General features: G+C 37.5%; 1 protein-coding gene across 1 annotated transcript in view; it reads right to left on the minus strand.

The window, feature by feature from the left end:
* The window catches only part of csmd3b (CUB and Sushi multiple domains 3b), a 455,685-nt gene that overhangs the window by 164,659 nt on the left and 269,942 nt on the right, over positions 1-21,084 (minus strand). The window contains exons 13-21 of the mRNA XM_081376961.1: positions 20,278-20,460; positions 18,937-19,263; positions 17,214-17,408; positions 16,102-16,240; positions 15,319-15,506; positions 14,276-14,464; positions 12,595-12,711; positions 11,734-11,949; positions 10,250-10,438 (exon numbers count right to left, since the gene is read on the minus strand). Coding sequence (XP_081233087.1) covers positions 10,250-10,438; positions 11,734-11,949; positions 12,595-12,711; positions 14,276-14,464; positions 15,319-15,506; positions 16,102-16,240; positions 17,214-17,408; positions 18,937-19,263; positions 20,278-20,460 — 1,743 coding nt within the window. The remainder of the gene's footprint in view (positions 1-10,249; positions 10,439-11,733; positions 11,950-12,594; positions 12,712-14,275; positions 14,465-15,318; positions 15,507-16,101; positions 16,241-17,213; positions 17,409-18,936; positions 19,264-20,277; positions 20,461-21,084) is intronic.

A 21,084-nucleotide genomic window follows, 5' to 3' on the forward strand; every position in this document is an offset into this window, starting at 1 on the left:
AGATAGATAGATAGATAGATAGATAGATAGATAGATAGATAGATAGATAGATAGATAGATAGATAGATAGATAGATAGATAGATAGATAGATAGATAGATAGATAGATAGATAGACAGATAGATAGATAGACAGATAGATAGATAGATAGATCTTGTCATCCATGCTTTCCTCATTATTCCTCTTATTGTCCGTTCGGAGCACTAGAATGGATTAAGCTGGCAGAGACATTTTTATCCCAATGATAATCAGCGGAAATCCCTTTGTTATCCTTTTACTCCTAAATTAAAAGCAAACTGCTTAATGCGGCACGAGATGAGATTTTGTCATTCTAAACCCCTCAGGGAGCCCGACACAAAAGGGATGTCACAGCCACCCAATCCCGCCAGCAGATTACAGAATATTAAAGGAAGCAATATTGACATTTTCCATAAGCACGATAGGCCTAAAGTTCACTCTAACTGCAGTGTAACCCAATTATCCTGATTAGAAGAGAGCTGTGCTCTCTGTGGACGGCAGAGAGAGAGGAGAGGAAGAGGAAGAGGACGAGGAAGAGGCTGTTGTTGAACAGACAAAAGAGAGAGGGAGTAGATAGACAACTGACATTGAAAGACATCGTAAGAAAGTTAAAAACCCTGCTTGTGAAGCTTCAGGAAGACATCAATATAAAACAGACTGCAGTTTGTTCAGAGTTTGTTGTCTGCAACATCATTCCCAAACCACTCATTGATTGTTTGTTTCCTGCTGAATAGTCTTGAATAGTCCTGCTGTTCTCAGTCTCAAGAGTATATGAACAATTTCATGTTCTCCATAACAAGATGTAGACCTTTTTTTTATATATATCAAATACAGTATTTCCTTTCTTTCAATATTTCTACTGTACCACTTTATGAAACATGTTTCAAATGTTTCAAACAATTCATAATTTTGAAACCCTTTCTATCTATCAGGCTTCTGAATTCACACATCAAAAGTGACAATTATCAGTTCAATAATATATTTCTTTGCTAAATAAACAAACTAATTTAAATGGTAACTCTCGCCAAAAATGCAACCTAGGCTCTTTTTGTTAATCTACCCGAGGCAAACTTTCATTTAAAAGCATAATTAGAATGGAAACGCCACTTTTAAGTTTGACCGTATTTTCGTTTTAGGTTAAATGCCTTGTGAATGGGAGTGAATGGGGCTCTTCTATGATAACATCAAAAATCGTTATTTTTAAAACACTAAGAAGGTTCGACACAACATGAAACTTTGCTGGAAGTGTCACCAGGGACTCTACACATGAACTCCAGCATTGAGAACATTGTTTGTGTACACAGAGTTTACTAAAAAGAAAGATTTTGAACAACTCACTGTAGGTGTGTCCGCCGGCATTTTGACAGTCAAAAGTAGTCGATTTCCAAATGTGAATGAACTGACTCTGAATTTAAGTATTGCTTCTTATATGAGCATCCTTTTTCAAATACAAGGTCAATATTGATTTTCACTAACGAGAAAACAACAAATTATCTGTGAATTTATATGGAACTAAGCTTTAGGAGCTTTCCATCTTTACTCTCCTCCCTGTTACGTTGCATTCGGAGATCGACTATTTTTGACTGTCAAAATGCCGGCGGACACAGCTACAGTGAGTTGTTCAAAATCTTTCATTTTAGTAAACTCTGTGTACACAAACAATGTTCTCAATGCTGGAGTTCATGTGTAGAGCCCCTGGTGACACTTCCAGCAAAGTTTCATGTTGTGTCGAGCCTTCTTAGTGTTTTAAAAATAGCGATTTTTGATGCTATCTTAAAAGTGCCACATTCACTCCCATTCAAAAGGCATTTAACCTAAAACGAAAATACGGTCAAACTTAAAAGTGGGGTTTCCATTCTAATTATGCTTTTAAATGAAAGTTTGCCTTTCAGTAGATTAACAAAAAGACCCTAGGTTGCATTTTGGTGAGAGTTACCCTTTAAGGCCTGGTAGGGAATACATGGCTAATCAACTGCATAGTAAGCATCGTGTTTTGTCCTACAGATGTGCAATTTGTGCAAGATTTAGGAGTTTGTTTCCATCAGAAATATAAGCTTTTCTCTAGACAAAATGCAGCTGCTTTTAACTCTTTTAACACACATTGTCTTTTGAATATTTTAAGAAAACCTTGCCTCAATACACACTCTTCACAAAACACACAGAGATGAATTATAGATAACATTAAGAATGAATGATTAAGTTTCGAGTTTGGATATGTAAGAGCGTCTTCGATCACCCATTTGGGGAATAAATATACATTAATATCACCGTTAGCACCGTATTCTATGAAGGCAAAACTTTTTCACAAGTGAGATGGAACAAGATGTTGAAGTCCATTTCCAAATGAGAAACTCCAGCAGTGTTTAATCATGAGGATTCGGTTAATGTCTCTCCCTGGCATTTGCAATAGAAGCACTGAAGCCGAATGCATTAAAAATGTACAAGACGTGCCCTGTAAGATATAGCTCGCAACAAAGAAGCCTTAAAAATACAGTTTTAATATCTATGCTAATGATAAAGCCTTCCTCCACAGCAAAAAAAGAGACGAACAAATGGTGAAAACGAGACGGTCATGAAAGTTTTGCTAGCTAGATCGACGGGGATCAACATATTGAACAGTTTTTTACAGCTGCAATTAAAGTTTAGAATACATTATGAATCGCGAATGATATGAGGGATGGTTTCGCATGAATAATTGATTTAGACGATTATACATTCATAAAGCATGTCATCATATACTGGGGGTCATGTGACTGGGCCACAACTCCCCTCAGAACTTGATTTCTCAATCTGTGCCTTTGGCTGTGATGAATATGTACCAGCATGTAAATCAGCAATCTGACACAATCTAGAGTATCATTTTTATGAGGTAAACAGTGTGTTTGGGTTGAGCTACTGAGGACAGTATTTTGCAATGTGTTTATAATAAAGTACTACATAAAACTATAGAATAATAGAGGCATTTCCCACTCATTTCACTAGCACATTGGCCCTCATTTATCAATCTTGCGTAGAAATGGGCGTATATATTGGCGTAAGATTATGCTTACACTCTTCTCATCGCCTGATTTATGAAGCTGTGCGTACCTTTGAAATTCTGGTGTACGCAATACCTGCCCTTGATAAATGCCGCGGCTGAAATCGATCGTCATTAGAATAACACGCCCCTATATATTCAAGTCTCCGCTCCCCCCACGCCCTCATTTTACGCCATGGACACACGGAAGACGGCAAAGAAGAGAAACTTCTTTGAGAAAGAGAAAGCGAAACCAGGGAAGTGGAAAGAAACAAAATTGATTTCTAGATTTTTATTATTAATGACGCTTATTGTTATTTAGAAGAAGAATGTCATTATTATTATTATTATTTGTATTATTATTATTATTTAAAATAAGAAGAATGGCATTTTTATTATTTTGTCAGTCTGAATTATTTTTTTGGTCATTGAAAGCCTTTCATTACTAAACCCAGTCCGTGCACACCTGCTGGGCCTAACCCTGGCCTAACCATCGTTTCAAAGAATACAACGGCGAGCGCGTCGAGTATAAACGCCTCGTCCGTTTGGGGAGGTGCGCGCGCAGTCTGCGGAGACTCGCGCTGCGGAGCCAGGCGAAAGTATAAACAAGGCTTGAAACGTCAGGTAAAGCGCACAGGCTCGCAACTTAAGGAATACATATGCCTACAATTGAAATGCTTTGGCAAATTCACACAAATTAAACATTGAAGTCCATGTTGCACAAAAATAAACACTGAAGTTTATAATTACTATGTTGTTGTTGTTTTTTACAGTGGGTCATAATATATTATATCTTTTAGTTTGTCTGTGCGTTTTGTGGTGTTACGAATTGTTTTTCTGCGCATTCCCGCACTCAAAACGTGCGTACACCACCTCCTGAGCTGGCGTAGGATTTGAGCGTGCCGTACGCCAACGTTCATATTGATAAATCTCAAAGTCACCGTGGTTTTGGGTGTACGCCAGGTGTACGCTGGAAATTTGGTGTACGCACTTTTGATAAATGAGGGCCAATATGCCCAGATCCATCATCAAACCCACACATATGGCCCATCTGCCATCATAGAGTCTCATCCAACATCAGCCATAACCAATGTCTGTCAATTTCAGCCATAACATCACAACCCACCTTACTGCATATGACAGAGTCCTAATTTTGAATAAGTCATTATAATCTTCATAGAACTTTAAAACATATAGGGCCCTATCTTGCACCCAACGCAATTGACTTTGTACAAGACGCATGTATCATTCTTATTTTGCACCCGATGCACAGCGGACTTTTCCCTCCACAGTAAATTAGGGAATGAACTTGCGCTCCCGGGGCAGTTCAGCGAAAAGAGGAGGCGTGTTCCCGGCACACACGTTCCCTGGTGCTATTTTGCAGTTTCAGAAAACAATTCCGCCACAGACCAGGAAAAACCTCGTCTAAAGTCAGTGGCGCGTTGCGCATGTTATTCAGATGCTATTTTAAGGGGGCATACTTGGCCATAATGTAGCGTGTGCACAACGCACACACACTTTGCTTCTCTCAACTACACAGACGCAGCAGTTGACATTTTGGCAAACCATACATAATTACAAGGAAAATATTCCACATGAGGGAAATCATTGTGGTGTCCATGAAGATGTGAAAAAATAGGCATAAATCTAGCTTACACATTTACCCAAATTTGTATACGCCTGTTTAACCTAAGCTAATTTGGGTGGGTTTCTCCATCCCCAGTGCCACTTCTCTGTGTTTTACGGCCCTGACGAGAACGTCGGTCTCCTCGGCCGTGAACCGCTCCTGGCGTGCGATTGGCAAATCCGCCGTTATAATAGCAATCCGCCATGGAACAAGCGCGTCTGCTTTTAAAGGGAATGTGAGATGACGCTCTGATTGGTTTATTTCACGTTACGCCCAAACCACACCTATGAGTAATGTAGCGACTTCAGACCAACACATTTTAGATTTCCGCCCACAAAGTTACTTTCGTTTCGTGTTTGATACTTGTGTTTCAGATCGTTAAAATAGGGCCCAAAGAATTAAGCCCTATTCGGATGGTAATTGTTTCTCATGTGGACGTCTGTAAAAATACATTTGCATGGCACCTCAGTGATAAAACCCATGCATTCGGATGGCGATTTATTCACAGTGAAGGAGCGAGTTTTGTGATCCTACGAACCCGGGAACTCGCTGTTCACATTGCATGATTGCCTGCAGTAAATAAAATGTAATATGCTTGGAATAATAACAATAAATTCATACTTCATTTAATAATAGGAAAATAATGTCCTATTTATTTGTTTAATTATTTAAATCTCTTGTTTAAAAATAGGAAGCTTGACACAATATTATCTCAAAATGATGGATGTCATTTTAAAAATGTGGAAATGAGCGGAAATAAGTTAATGCAGCCTCTTATTTACATGAGGTAAACATAAAGCTGACTGGTTTATATCTTTAATGTATATAATTGTATGTAATACATAATTTAAAATTGTATTGCTTATATTCCTGCCACAATAATGGCCCGTTTCAAATGTTTACGTGCTTTGTTTCTCTTTCTCCTTTTTGTTCTTAACAGTTCCCATCCGCTGAGGTGGAGCGGTGATAAAATAATTGTTCTTTTGAATAATTTCCAGCATTTCAGTAATAAAAGTGTACATCTTTGAAGCGCAACGGTTATTGTATGGTGCTCTGCTGTGGTCAAAAAGGATTTAAACAGTGAATTTTAAAGTGATCTCTTCTTGTAAACTCAGTGATATGGATTCGGACGGCATTTCAATTACCACACGACCTTGGTGTGGGATTTTTATGTGGGTCGTGGAAGGAAAACACTGACATTCTGGATTCGGATGACAATAAAATCACCTACTAGCCACTGTAAATGTTGAAAGTACTTTACGACCCCATGAGAAACAATTACCATCCGAATAAGACTCTTAGAAGAAAAGGTTTTATATTAAAGCTCAAAGGGTTCTGCTAGGCACGTCATATACAGAACCTTTCATGGGAACCCATCATTTCATGGATTTAATTTTCATTTATTTTAAATATTATTAACAAATTAAACAGCTCTAAAACATATAGAAAACCTGAAATAACCTGTTAAACATGAAAGTATATGCAACTATTTAAGACATTTCTCCTTATATAGAACGTTTTTGACATAAAGTGTTCTTTAAAATTGAGTCAAGAACCCTAGAGTTCTATACAGAACCCAATTGAAAAAAAAATTCTAAGAGTGTAGGACATATTACAAGACCATATGACTGGGTTACTTACAGTAAGTACCAAGTCTTTGTCAAGCAACTATCTTGAATTGGCAATTGGCCAAAATAATCAAATATATGCAATATATATATATATATATATATATATATATATATATATATATATATATATATATATATATATATATATATATATATATATATATATATTTTTTTTTTTTTTTTTTTTTTTTTTTTTTTTTTTGCATAAAGAAACCAATAACTAAGTACATTTCCAAATACATTTTTTTTTTTTTTAGCAAATGGTACAGTTATAACATCTACCAGCAGGAACTGATAAAATCTTGAACCTTCGGATCCTCTCAAGGTTTCCTCCACATATATGTCTTTTTCCTCATCAGTGTTTGTAAGGCAACATTCTTAGTAAAGCTTCTTTGAAACTAATTGTATTGTGAAAAGCTCTATACAATACATCTGAGGACTTCAGCCTTGACAGAACTGTGTTTCAAATATGACTTTGATTGAAATGTGGCCTTTGTGGGCAGATTCCCATTCTTCAGTCCACAGCCTGAGTTTATACCAAATTACTGATGTATCTTCATGTTTCAAAACATCTTGACCGCTGGCAAATGAATACCTGTCACAAACCTAATCTATTCAATTCTTGACTATAAAACTGTTCAAGGTAATTCCAAGGTGCTTAACATCTCAAACTTCATTTATCACAGTTTAATCTCAACAATACAAAAGCCGCACCTTGTCTTGCACATTATGTGTTAACGCTCAAGTTAAACGATTAACTTCACGTTAACAGAAAGTGAGTCAGAGAAGATGCCCTGTGGTCTCTGAATGAGAAAAAGAAAAAGCATAACATGCGATCAGATAATGTAATTCTTATTGCAACCCATTGAACAGACTTGTCTCAACTCATAAACGTCACATATGATTAATAGTACTATAAGAGAAAGATCGGATGCTGCAGGAGACTTTACCAGCGCAAAGATTCATCTTGAGGAACAGATTAAAATAGGACGAGGAGGAAAATAGCTGGCTCACTCTCTATGGTTCTGCGTTGGCTTCAACATATTTCTCCTTGAACAGATCTGTGAGATTACTGCTTAAAATAAACTAATTGAAGGAACTTTAACAAGTTTAAAGCTAAACCGTGTCATTCCTGTGCCACAAATGCAATTGCAAAAATAAATGAACAGGTTTCCCAAACACTCTCCTCGTCGGTCATTGGTCGGGCCAATTAGATAGTTCCACCCATTGGTCAGAGGGAGCTTGTTTTATGTCTTTGTCATGTCTAACACACTTGCCTATTCTAACCCCTTGGCCCTAATTGTTTCCTAGAAAGCCCATTTGTCTTTATTTTATATAAAAAAAAAATGTTTTCTTTTGCAATGTAAAATCGATAGTTGTGATGGATAGGAGGGAAAGCTGAGGCCTGTGTTACTGTCAAGTGATTTTGATGAATACACTGCCTTTGTCTAACTCCCCTCAAGTGGAAGGTATGGGTTTTAATCCAAAACTAAAAACACCTTCAGGTCCTCGAGGTGTTACAGTCACTGCTGTCGCTCTGTTACAATCTCAAGAACCAGTAAACTGTGGCAGTTCCAGCTTGTATGGCACCCTAGGACAATTTTCTGCAGAATAGATACATGATACCAGCTGTGCTTTCTCGCTCTCATGAATCACATGTGTAACAGTATAATGGATGGTTCGGAGTAATATCAACCTAGGGTCCTTTGCACTATGACCTCGAGCCAGAAGCCTTTTTCCCCTCGGTCGAACATTATTAAAGTTAGAGCTTATTTAGAGATATCAGCCGAATGGCTTAGTGCAGGCGCTAATGGATCCAAGGCTGTATCTCGTAAATTACCCCACTAATAATGCCCGGAATGGTACCAAACTTCTACAGTAGTACAAATAGGTTCTGTTCTCATAAAACAAGGCATTGGAAAGTTAGTAAGTACATCAGGAGTTTACTTAAATAACACTTGCCTGACAGCTAATGCTACCACTACCGGGGATGTTTGGCTCGAGGTCATAGTGCGAAGGACCCTAGGTTGATTTCACTCCAAACCACCCCTTTAAGTGACAGCAGGCATATTAGGCAAATTATGATATAATATAAAAAATATCTATATGGCAGTTTTCCCCCATGGTATCAATGTCAAAATTTTGGCCTGTTAAAATACTGAGTGGCTAGTAACTTTGGAATACAGTGGCTATTGAGCAAAAAAAGTAAATGTCAAGCCCTGGATAACTATATATATTTTTAAACCATTGTTATTATGAATCCTTTTGGCCACTATAATCACCTAGTGAAAATATGATATTGTGACAGTCCTAACCGATGTGAAAATGTGACGCGTGCAAATGAGCTTAAAAAAAGTGCATTTGCGCAAACCCTCATTCCCGATTTGTTTGTGTAGGCAGCTGGCAATGTCACCCACACTTAAATCCGACAACTGGATGTAACCTTGTTCGGATGTGATCCTTGATTTCCAGAACTGATTTGTTTTACCTATGGAGAATATTGTGGGGACACAACCTCCTGGTAGAGTGTAGAATAAATATAAATAAATAAATCCGAAGACAAACAGCCATGATAAATGCAGTTATTATTTTTTTCAATTAATGTGAAAAATGGCCGGTGACCCCTCATGACCAGAGAAAAGTGAAGCGACACTAGCAAAAGTTCTCCATTATTATAATTGCTATTTTGTTTATGCCCCTGTCTTGTGACATGCACGGCTAACTTACAATTGATGCCGCTTCAGCCCACTCCGTCTACGTCTGATGAATGCTTTATTGCCGAGGAGTCACTTACTGACAACGGTGAGCAAGATACACTGAGAGATACAATCAAGAAACACTGAAACATGACAATAGTGCTACTAAATCACTTCAAATGCTCTCGGTAGTATAGCCAGCCAAGCTGAATTGTGAAAGCAACTGTGAAGGAAGTTTGGCGTGGAAATACGCTTCTGTCCTGGAGTTTATTAGCTCTGGGAACCAAAATGGAAACATGACCCCCTCTGCACGGTAACACGATGACCCTTTGTGTTTCCAGGGAAGCAGCAGGAACCAATTACTCTGTCGTAATCAGGCTCGACTTCGAGCCAAGCAAAGAAAGTGACCGTGGCCATATTGGAGTAATCTGATGAAAACTCATGTCATCACTTTATGTCAATCTGTATGACTTTCTTCGAAAATTGTGGTTTTTTTTATTGTGACGGCCTCACACCGTGTCCTGACCAGACGCTTATGCGATTCCAGCGACGAATAGTTTGTCTGTCCACACCAGAAGCGACTACGAGACATGACAAAATCAATCAAAACTCACAGCCAATCAGAAGAGCGTATGGGCGGAGTCTCTCTGAACAAAATGGATATGTACATAATCTAATTAATAAATATTACACCATTTTAACATTATTAAAAATACATACTGAGTGACTAAAACAATCTTTGTCAAAGGAATACGCTTTTTTGTTCACACTTGGTTCCTAATTTATTTTCAAGATCTGAAATGTTCCAGACGGCTGGTTTGAACAAAAACCCTGATTAACATGGAAAATTATTGCATGTTGCGTTGTCGTGTCACGTCTGGTCAGGACACGGTGTTTGGACTTATTTTTGCATTATATTGAAAAGAATGGCCAGGATATTCTGTAAAAATTCATCTTTCGTTTTCCAAGAAAGAACCTACAAGTTAATGCAAGTTTATAACTTCATACAAGTTAAGTCTGAATCTATTCGAGGTTGAGTAGATAACGAATTTTTTAGGTGAACTGTCCCCTTTAAACCATTCATTGTTTGAAACCCTCTGATTTATCCTCTGTAAAAGCAGGTTCATCATCGGGCTGACAGTCAAAGTGAAAACGTCAGCATAATCTTTCTTTAGAATCAGCAGTATGTCCATGTGGAGTGCCATTTGGTAGTGAATCAAGAGAATAAAAGTTTAAATGAATGAAAACAGCTGACAACGTACCAACACACCTTGGCAGAGGTGCGCTCCACATGCGCCGACCCCCTCCCAGGCAAATGATTTCTGGCGCTCCCTCCAGCCGGTAGCCCATGTTACACGAGAAGGTGAGAGTATCTCCGATGCCAAAGCTGTAACCGTTACGCCGCCCAAAATCAGGCACTCCTGGATCCTCACATGGCTCCAGGTTGTATTCTGAGAGAAACAGAATTTGAAAGAATTTGATCATTTTATGTAATATGTATTAGAAGTAAAGGTAACACTTTATTTTACAGTGTCCTTGTTACATAAGTTACATGTACTTACCATTACATGCAACTGACCCTCAACCAAATCCTAATCCTACCCTAACCCTATAGTAAGTACATGTAGTTGCTTAATATTACTTAAATATGTAATTACACTGTAACAATGACACCTTAAAATAAAAGTGTATAATGAACTTGAAAATACAAAAAACGTCAATTTTTTTTTTTTTTACACTTTATTTTAAGGTGACGTAGTTACATTGTACTTACTCAAATAAGTAGTGAGTAATATTAATTAACTACATGTACTTATTATAGACTTACGGTTAGGGTTTGTTTAGGGTTAGTTACTTGTAATTATGCATTATTTACTGTTATTACTATAGTAAGTACATGCAGTAAGTACATGTGAAATTAAATTAAAGTGTTACATTATTTCTTGTTTATATCCTGATTATAGCTCTATTTTTTAAAATACATTTTAGCTCATATTTGAAAAGAAAATTATACATTACTTTTTTTGTTTTCATTTTTGTTAAATTCATCAAAAATATTAAAATATTCTGACAAAGTATAAGAAGATGTAATGAAAATGTATCTTATTCAGAAGAATAAATAAAATACTTGACGCCAGGGTTATTATCGGTAACTAAAACTATTAAAAACATTTATGTTCATTGAAATAAAGCTGAAATAAAATAAAATATAAATATTAGTTGAAAAAAAATGTACTAAACGAAAATTAGAAATGTTGCCTTGGCAACAAACCAAAATGTTAAAATGATTAACTAGAAATAAAAATTAAAACTAAATAAATTAAACCTAAATAGCAACATAAAAACTAATAAAACGACAAAAGCACATGCCATTCAGATAAAGTTAACTAAAATTAACATAAAAAATTTACATATTTGACTTTCAGAGTTACTTTCATTAAAAGTAAAAAAAGTATTTAAAACCCTAAAAAATAAAATAAGGTTTAATAAATGTTTTAATGTGCCTATAAACAATGGTTTCAATGGGGAATGCTCGGATACGAGAATGTATTTTATTCAGAAGAATAAAGCAAGAATAAAATAATAATAATAATAATAAACTAGAGCCGCCACGGTCCGAATTAATAATAAAACTGAAATAACCCTGCTTGAAGCACAATCACAATAACTCGATACTGTCACAGTGTATACAACACAAGGACTCAACTACTGTCCCAGCGTCCCTGTTCCCCAGGACGCTCCTCACCTGAAAATGTGATGTTGAAACCTTCGTAGGAGATGGAGAAGTCAGATATGAAGCGTAGCTGGGCCTTGAAGTTGCCATAGAGTCCTGCATTGATGGGCGAGGGCAGTTCTGCGCCTGTGAGGCGGGCGAGTGGCTGAACAAAACTCCTGTTCTCAGTGATGAGCAGATAGTCATGATGATCCTCCAGGTGGAAGGTGTTAAAGGTGAACTGAACACCTATTGGGGAAACAAAACCAATGCACAAATGAAGCATGGTTCAAGTTTCTGGTCAACTTCTGACGGTCCGGTGGAGATTGGAGTAGGAAGAAAACGGACGAAAAAGAGAGAAGGGTAAAAGGAATGATCCAGCATTTGAGGTCAAGCTCATTATTCAAGGCATGGGGGTCCCACTAAGGGTATAGCTTACTAGTGAGAATGGGGCCCATTCATTAAAACTTTTTCTCAGGCCCTGTGAAATTAAGCAACAGCCCTTGACTGAGGTCAAGTACTGTAGAACAAAGACAATTTTGATACTGACCCTTTTTTGTCAGAAAGAGAAAAGTGTATTTTTAGTCCTAACTGATCTGTCCACTAAACATAATGGCCTTCAAAACTGATATGCATTAGCAGCCATGGGAAATTAAAATTCAGAGGAACTTTCATTATTCTGAACTCAAAGGTTGGATAATGATATCTGAGAGTAGGGCATGGACAATAACCTACATCTGTATTCATGACAGACTATGTGATGGTCTCTCGGAGCTTGCTTTTTATCCTATCATCAGTTCATACTGTGTATTATTCTGCAGTATCTGGTATATTCAAATAAATGTTTATATAAGTCGTGGTAAAATGTAGGTAAGATATCAGTAGTGGTTTTACCTTTGCCATGGCTGACCTCCACAGTCCAGGTGCAGTTCAGGGAGCTGGGATAGACCTCAGGGTATCCAGGGGAAAGGATGGTGCCTCCCGGTCCTCGAACATCCCCCCCACAGAGTGCTTTAGGGCAGAGGGAGTGAAGTACTTACTTAAACAGACCTTTCACATAAATTCAATAGATGCAAATGGAACTATACAACCATAAACGATCTCTTTCTTCTATCAGCTCGTATACTTGGCTTATCAGCTGACATGTCAAAATAACATCTGTATCTTGGTTCCTAGTGACTGAAACTCTGAAGCACTTGCATACACTGCTGTTCAAAAGTTTAGAATCAGTATGGGAGAAACTAAAATGCAAATTTCCTTTTTTGTTGTCATGGTTATGGATTGCGTTGTGCACCTGTTTCTTGTTCAGTTTGTTTTCTCCTGTGTATTTAAGCCCTCAGTTTAATTCTTCTCCTTGTCCAGTATTATCTTTGTGCAAATGCCAAAGCTGTTATGTTTGTTTACTCCTGCGACTCCTATTATTTGCATGATCTTCTTTGCTTTTGTTTATAAATAAAGCTATTTAGCTGCTTTCATATCCACCTCTCCATCACCTCTTCTTTTGCCTGACCAGACATTACACAAATCATCATATTAAAATGATTTCTGAAGGATCGTGTGACACTGAAGACTGCAGTAATGATGCTGAAACTTCAGCTTTGATCACAGGAATAAATTAGTTATTGTAAATTGTAACTGTATTTTTGATCAAAGAAACGCAGCCTTGAAGAGCACAAGAGTCAAAAACAGAAAACAATCTAACCTAAATGTTTGAACGGGAGTGTATCTGTATCCATTACAATCCAGTGGGGTCCAAAAATCTGAGACCACAATTGGAAAGACCACTTTTCTACTATTAATACAAATTCAGTTCCTTCCATTAACAATTTAGCTGACAAGACAGGGACCTGGGAGATAGGGAGTCAATTTTTTTTACTGATGCAACTCTATTCAATGTATAGTGTTCATGCCTTGCAGAGTTTTATCCATCTATAACAAAAATACACTCTTATTGGTCAGAAACTCTTCCTCATACTGCTCTATTTGGATCAATGTCCATGCACTTCTTTCTTAAACCCCGCCTGGTGCTCAGTGGAGGAGCATGTCCAGTCTCCACAGACCATGTTACCTCAGACAGCAGTGTAGGCAGGTGCATGCCTCTAATGTAAGCTGCATTTAGATCCCATGGAAGTGAGATGACTGCAGTAAAAAGTGCCTCTGGATGTCTAATCTGGTGAGCGCATCAGTTCCTATCAGCTAAAGCAGCCTTCACAGCAAATTGCCTCTCAGAGTCCTCCTCAGCGACGGGCTAATGGCCTTGCATTGAATCACATTGTTTCAGTTTAGCTGCCTTAGAGAAAGGAAAGCGAAAGAATGTAATCAAATAGCCGAAGGACAAGCAGCCTAAGAAGCTCTGACAGGGCAAGACACAGGTAACGTCTTTCATCCAGCGTTCATTGCCAGCACAAGCCTGCTGTTTAGCACTGTCCTGCTTTACTAATACGGTCTATTAAACCCTCTTTGTCACCGACTCTGAACCTCTTTTATTCAAGATGTAAATTGACACATCACCTTTTTTCTTTACAAAACAGTCACAAGGATTCTTTTTGTACTACAAATGTCTCAGGAGACTAACCGTCACAGGTGGGTAGTGGGTGGCTCCACCAGTGGTTCTTTTCACAAACCAATGGCTCTTCGTGGCTGAGGCGATAGCCTGAGTCGCAGCCGAAAGACACGGTGGAGCCGATGGAGAAGTCCTGACCGTAACGAAGACCGTTGACTGGAATCCCTGGATCCAGGCAGGAGTAGGCATCTATTGTTACGCCTAGGAATAGTCAGGCATATGAAGTTTACAAAACAGCGTCATTTAAGAGCATTTTAATTAACCTTCGGCCCTATAATGATGCTCTATAATGTGAAGTATGTAAGAGTTTTTATGTTAAAATACATTCTCTTAACCCAAATTATTGTTCATTGACTGCTATTAGTATGCCATTAATGGATTTATCTCCCTCAAAAGAGTTCGAATTAAACCGCCCAGGCACCATCAAAACATTGAGAGTTCGCTCGGATCTGTCAATCTCTTTCCAGCTTAACCAATAGTGTGAGTTTTGGGCGTGGCCATGACTGACACGTTACAGAGAAAAAGATACTAAAGGTACAGGAATGCAAGACAAAATTTGCTGTGTTTAGACCTTAAAAAGATTAAACCCGTCTTCAAAGCGAATGGGGCATTGCGATGAAACGCGCTTCAGTTGAAGCTTCAATACTATATATCAATCATCATCATGCACCCTTTCAGAAAGACAAATGTAGCAGTTTATAATGTTCACTTTGATTTTCCTCAAACAGGTGTGGTGAAATTCATGCTTTGCTCTAGAAAGACTATTGGCTACTCAATTACTCATGACACATAGCAACACAGCTAAAAGTATTCCTATGTTGGACATTATATTGAAGTCACCTACTTTCTAACTGTTGAGACATCATGCCTTCACAAGCACCCGTATGAGTTGCGTTTGTGATTCCTGAGTTGGGGGAGGACTGCCGCGCAAAAGGGACGTTTGCAAGGTTGTTTGAATATATGCTTTGTTTTTGTGTGTCGCAGAAACTACATACTTCACTTTTAACTTCCAAATAGCATGTTCTGAAACTGTGGAAAGTTTACCGTTCACTTACTTTCATACAGGATCTTGAAGCCACTGTTCGAGCGACTGTTGTCAGTGGTGAAGAGCATGTACAGGTGGTTGGCGGTGCTGAATAGGAACTGAGGCACCTGGGTGCCGTTGAACGAGCCAATCAGAGGAGAGAGTAGATTGGGTCCATCGTGAAGCTCCAGCAAATCACAATTCAACTCTGTCTGAAATCTGGTTGGAGAAATAGAGAATAATGAAATGTCTTTGCAGACAATGATACAACTGTACATTTTTGTACACTACTGTTTAAAAGTTTGTGGTGAGTAAGTTTTTTTTAATGTTTTTGAAAGAAGTCTCATCTGCTCAGCAAGGCTGCAATAATTTGAGAAATACAGTAAAAACAGTAATATTGTGAAATATTATTATAATTTAAAAGAACTGTTTTCAATGTGAATGTGTTTTAAAATGTAATTTATTTCTGCCAATTTTCAGCATCATTACTCCAGTCTTCAGTGTCACATGATCCTTCAGAAATCATTCTAAAATGATGATTTGCTGCTCAAGAAAATATTATTATAATTATCAATGTTGAAAACAGCTGTGCTGCGTAATATTTTTGTGGAAACCATGACACATTTTCAGGATTCTTTGATGAATAGAAAGTTAAAAAGAACAGCATTTATTTGAAATAGAAAATGTTTGTAAATGTCTTTATTGTCACTTTTGATCATTTTAGTGCATCCTTTTTTAATTAATTTACATTTTCCTCAGAATTTTCACTGAATGTACCAAAGCAACAATATCTACTCAAATTAAAAAAGCATACTTCTCAAATGTGATTTTGATGGAGCGTCCCGGTTCAGCCTCTATGACCCACTCACAGTTGAGTGAGTCTTTGTAGTAACCGGGCCAGCCAGGAGATAAAATAATTCCACTAGGAGCTGAGAAGTGTCCTCCGCAGGGAGCTGTAGAAAGACCAGAGGCTTATTTCTATACAACCTCACTGTTTAAAAATACACACACATATATATATATATATATATATATATATATATATATATATATATATGTGGTATGCATGATCACATGTATCTATGAAGGCTTGTTTCCGCCACAGAATAAAACATTTTGAAAGATAATTTTTATCTCACAAATGCGAGTTTAAAGTGCAGTTCTGAATTAATTTCTCAAAATTGCGTGTTTAAAAGTTAGAATTGCGAGATATAAACATAAAAAGTAAAAATTGCGAGTTTATTCATCGTTATTGCGAGTTTATATCTCACAATTCTGACTTTATATCTCCCAGTTGCGTGATATAAAGTCAGAATTGTGAGATATAAACATGCAATTCTGAGGAAAAAAAAGACAAAATTGCGAGTTTATTTCTCGCAATTGCGAATTTATATCTTACAATTCTGACTTTATAGCATACAACTGCGACTTTATATCACACAATTCTGAGACAAAATTCGAAATCGTGAGATAAAAAGTCGCAATTAGCTTTTGTATTTTTTATTCTGTGGCGGAAACAAGCTTCCATTTGTATCTTTAATGAAGAAAGCAGAACTGATAAATAATAAAGACCAGTTGGCTGTCCAATATACCCCACTTTACATATTTACAATCTCCCAAAACCTACAGTGAGGTGTTACAGTGGCTAGTGGGCGACACCTTTAGTCTGTCACTCTATTCCTCTGACCATATGAGTAGAGTTACAGTGTAATTAGAAACATGCTGAGCGAAAAGGAGGGATTGACAAGGATTTTAATGACAGATGACAGGCTGCTCACCACCACATGCCCTCTGGTTTACATGCCCTATTAACCCTCGTCTCTTTGACCCACAGGTGACTGTCTATTCCATTTAGAGTCACATAGAAAACCAGGCACAACTGTGCACTTATTCAGGACTCCAGTCCACTTCTGCCCTGATAAATACCTTCACACTTTGGGATGGGACCGCTCCACATCACCTTGCCACCGTTCAGCTCACAAGTGATGGTTTCTGCTCCCTGGGTCTTGATGAAGCCGTCCTCGCAGATGATGGAGATGGAGCTGCCCAGCTGGAAACTGTCACCGAAGCGTCTGGCGTTCAGGGGGACTCCTGGATCCGGACACTCATTATGGCCAAATGCTGGAAGATTGAATGACATAAGATAGTAATATGGTGTCAAGAACAGGCTTTTGCCATCATGGGTAGTCAAAGTATTTATGCCACTAAAAATTAGTTTTTTTATAGAACTTTAACAACTGGAAGTTTAAAGTGATGTTCTTAGGAAGTAGGAAGTTTGAAAGACACTCCATCTCAAGTGGTGCTCTTCAATTTAGCCTCCACTCAAAATTTGTGGTACTTTGTAGGACAGGTTTCCACTCCAGGCTCTGTTTATCAGTTTTACTGTTATTGAGCTTTCAGCTGTTTTTATCATAACTCTATGAAGCATATATGGAGGCCCAAGGCGATTGGCCGAGAAAGCGGCTGTCTCCACAACACCCTGAGTTTCTGATGGATGTGTAGTGACAGGAAAGGCCTACAAGAAGGACATGACGTTTGTCAGAATGAATACAGATTTAAAGGTGCTCCATCACGGCCCTGACAGCTCTTAACAGACAACAGTTAGGTGTCAGTCTGTTAAAGATCTTGATATTAACGTTCAGCATTTACGACTACTGTAGAGCACCTAATATGCATGCAAACTGATGTCCACTCTGAGGACTTTGATGGATTATCGTGACATTTCACATCTCCTTTAAAGAAGACCATCAAGAAGTCATTGTGTAAATTAAAGTCATGTATGTGCTAATGAGGGGCGGAAGAGAGATCTGGCGCACTGACAGAAAGACGAAGAATAGGTTAAGCATCTGACACGCCTGGAAGTTGCTGTAAACAGACACCTTTTAGTTTGTAGTTTTCAGCACAAATGCAATCGATTTATATATTACAGAACATTATTTTGTGCTCTCATTAAGTGTTAATCTCGTCAACAAAATTACTGATTGAAATGCATGTTAATATAGATTTTTTAAAACACTGTTTATGATATATATATATATATATATATATATATACACACACACACACACACACATATATATATATATACATAGAGTATATAACATTTACAGGATATTTTTGAAATATAATATTAAATGCATAAATATAAAACTAAATATAATATTAACTCAATATAAAGGATACTGTATTATATTATATTATATTATATTATATTATATTATATTATATTATATTATATTATATTATATTATATTATAACATTTACAGGATATTTTCATGAAAAATATAACCTTTTGACTAAGTATTATTATTAGTCCAAAATATTTTGACCAAATAACAAATTTATATTTTAACTATTTAGATTTAACAAAGGAGATTTTTTAAAAACAATTGACTGAATATAACAGTTATTATCAAAAACAGAACTTCTCTCAATACGGTAAATTATAACTGTAAAAACAAATTATTCAAATATAAGATTATATCAATACCTGTTGAGAAAAAGCAGTAACTGCTATCAGTAAACTTTAAAACACAACACATGCTAAAAATGAACATTGCGTTGCAGAATTCATGCTTCATATATGCTCAACAAATGCTCCATGCAGACATAATGCAGATTAGAAGCCCATTAAGGAGGAGCACGCACTGGTGTAGGTGATGTTGAAACCTCTGCCTGACATGGAGTGGTCGGCCTGGAACTCCAGCCGGAGAATGTTGCTGTTGCTGGTGAGGTGTGACGGCACCTCGGCCCCAGTGAAGCGGCCCAGCACAGACGAGTCCAGCATCTCTCCATCCTTCACGGTCAGGATGTCGTATGGAGCCTCCAGGTCAAAGTCATTGAAGGCCAGGTGGATACGGCTGCCGGGCTCTGACAGGATCAGCCACACACAGTTAAGGTTGTTCCCATAGCCCTCTGGGTAATCCGGAGAAAGAACTGTGCCCATGGGAGCAGTGAAGTTTGAAAGACAAGGAACTGAAAGAAAGAATAGAGTAGAGTAGAGTAGAGTAGAGTAGAGTAGAGTAGAAAGCACCCGGCAACATACAGTATACATTTACATTTATGCATTTGGCGGACGCTTTTATCCAAAGCGACTTACATTGCATTTCAAGGTACACATTTACATTCTTATCAATTCTTGCTTTCCCTGGGAATCGAACCCGAAACCTTGGCGTTGCAAGCGCCAACGCTCTACTGTTTGAGCTCCAGGAAAGTTACATGCCGCATCATACATCAGTGTAATAACACAGCACTTAGCCATGTGTATGTGTTTCATATGCCATATGGAGACTGTCACTCTGCTGTCGATTACGTTCTGACAAACGGCATTTATGAGACAAATGGACTTCAGGCTATGAATAGAGCTTATCTTCCAATTAAACGTGGAGAAATTTCAGCGATGCATTCTTTTTTTTTTTTTTTTTAAGCAAAGAGCCTAGAGGTGAAGAATCAAAACATAGCAGATGTCACTGCAGCTGAGGAAGTCTCCCGGTTGGCTATATACATAAGCCAATTATTTTAGCTGCCTCAGACATTTCTGTATTCATCTTGAAGAAAAGGCAAAGACAGGAAAAGTTAATAAAATCCAGTTATATGAAAATTCTAATGGAACATGACCATTTGGCTGAAAAATCTTTAACGATGAAACCTGTGTGATTTCTGTGCAACTAGTGTAAAAAAACAATGACACTAGTTGGTCAGCTAACAGGTAGTCCCACCCCCTTGTTTAATGTGTTATTTTAATAGCATCTTAGAGAGGGAAAAAGTATTTTAACATAAAAGAAATACACATTTAAATTTTATGATGGTGCTGCTTGAAATTGAACAGATTTGAGGACAGAATAACAATAAACACTTTAGCATAAAGTGTTTAAATTTAGCATAATCGTCCTGATAAACGCGATTGTTAGAGCAACGAACAAGGACAGGAAGAACATTTCCAAAACTATTGATCAGTTCTCAACATACAGTGGCATTGACAGTACTCACAAATGCAGATGGGGATGTTGGCAGACCACTGGTTGTTGTTCTGACACGATATTGTTTTATCTCCAATGAGCTCAAATCCAAACTGGCACTCAAAGCGTAGCACGTTCCCATTCAAGAAGCCATCTCCTTCCCTCATTCCATACAGAGGGGTGCCTGGGTCCCCACAGCTCTCCTTGTCGATTTCTACAGAGAAAGGAGGCAAACATTAGTGATCGATAAACAACACATTCCCTCTCTCCACTGCTGTAGTTTGTTTAATAAGAAACTTTTCTTCTTTAACAAACTGCTTCATGCCCTACTGAAAAAAAACCTTAAACCATGGACACACCAGACTTATATATATTTGTATATTTATTTATTAAACATGAATACCACTATACAGAGCAATTTTGCTGCTTTGTAAATTAAACCAGTTAGTGCATTAACTTCGGCAGCTCTAAAACTGGCAATTACATAATGGAAACTAAAGTAAACTGAAAAGAGAGAAAATTAAAAGAAGGTTCATTCACACCAAGAATGATAACTAAATATAATTATTTTAGCATCCACACCAGCAAACAATATTGTTCTGTTTATTATTTTGTCATCTGCCACTTTAAATGCACAAGCTCTTTAAAATCAGGTGGATTCTGATTGGCAGTCAATGTTTTTATCGTTCATTAGCTGGAAAAAATCGGTTTGAAAATGATTCCAATGATATCATTCCATTGTGCCGTTCTCGTTATAGTTATATCTGCTATTCTTTTACTTAGAATGACTTTTAAAGCTATCTCTTTATTGTTACAGTTGTCGTCCTCGGTGTCGACG

Source organism: Scardinius erythrophthalmus (assembly GCF_964197995.2).
Source record: "Scardinius erythrophthalmus genome assembly, chromosome: 10".
NCBI lineage: Eukaryota > Metazoa > Chordata > Actinopteri > Cypriniformes > Leuciscidae > Scardinius > Scardinius erythrophthalmus.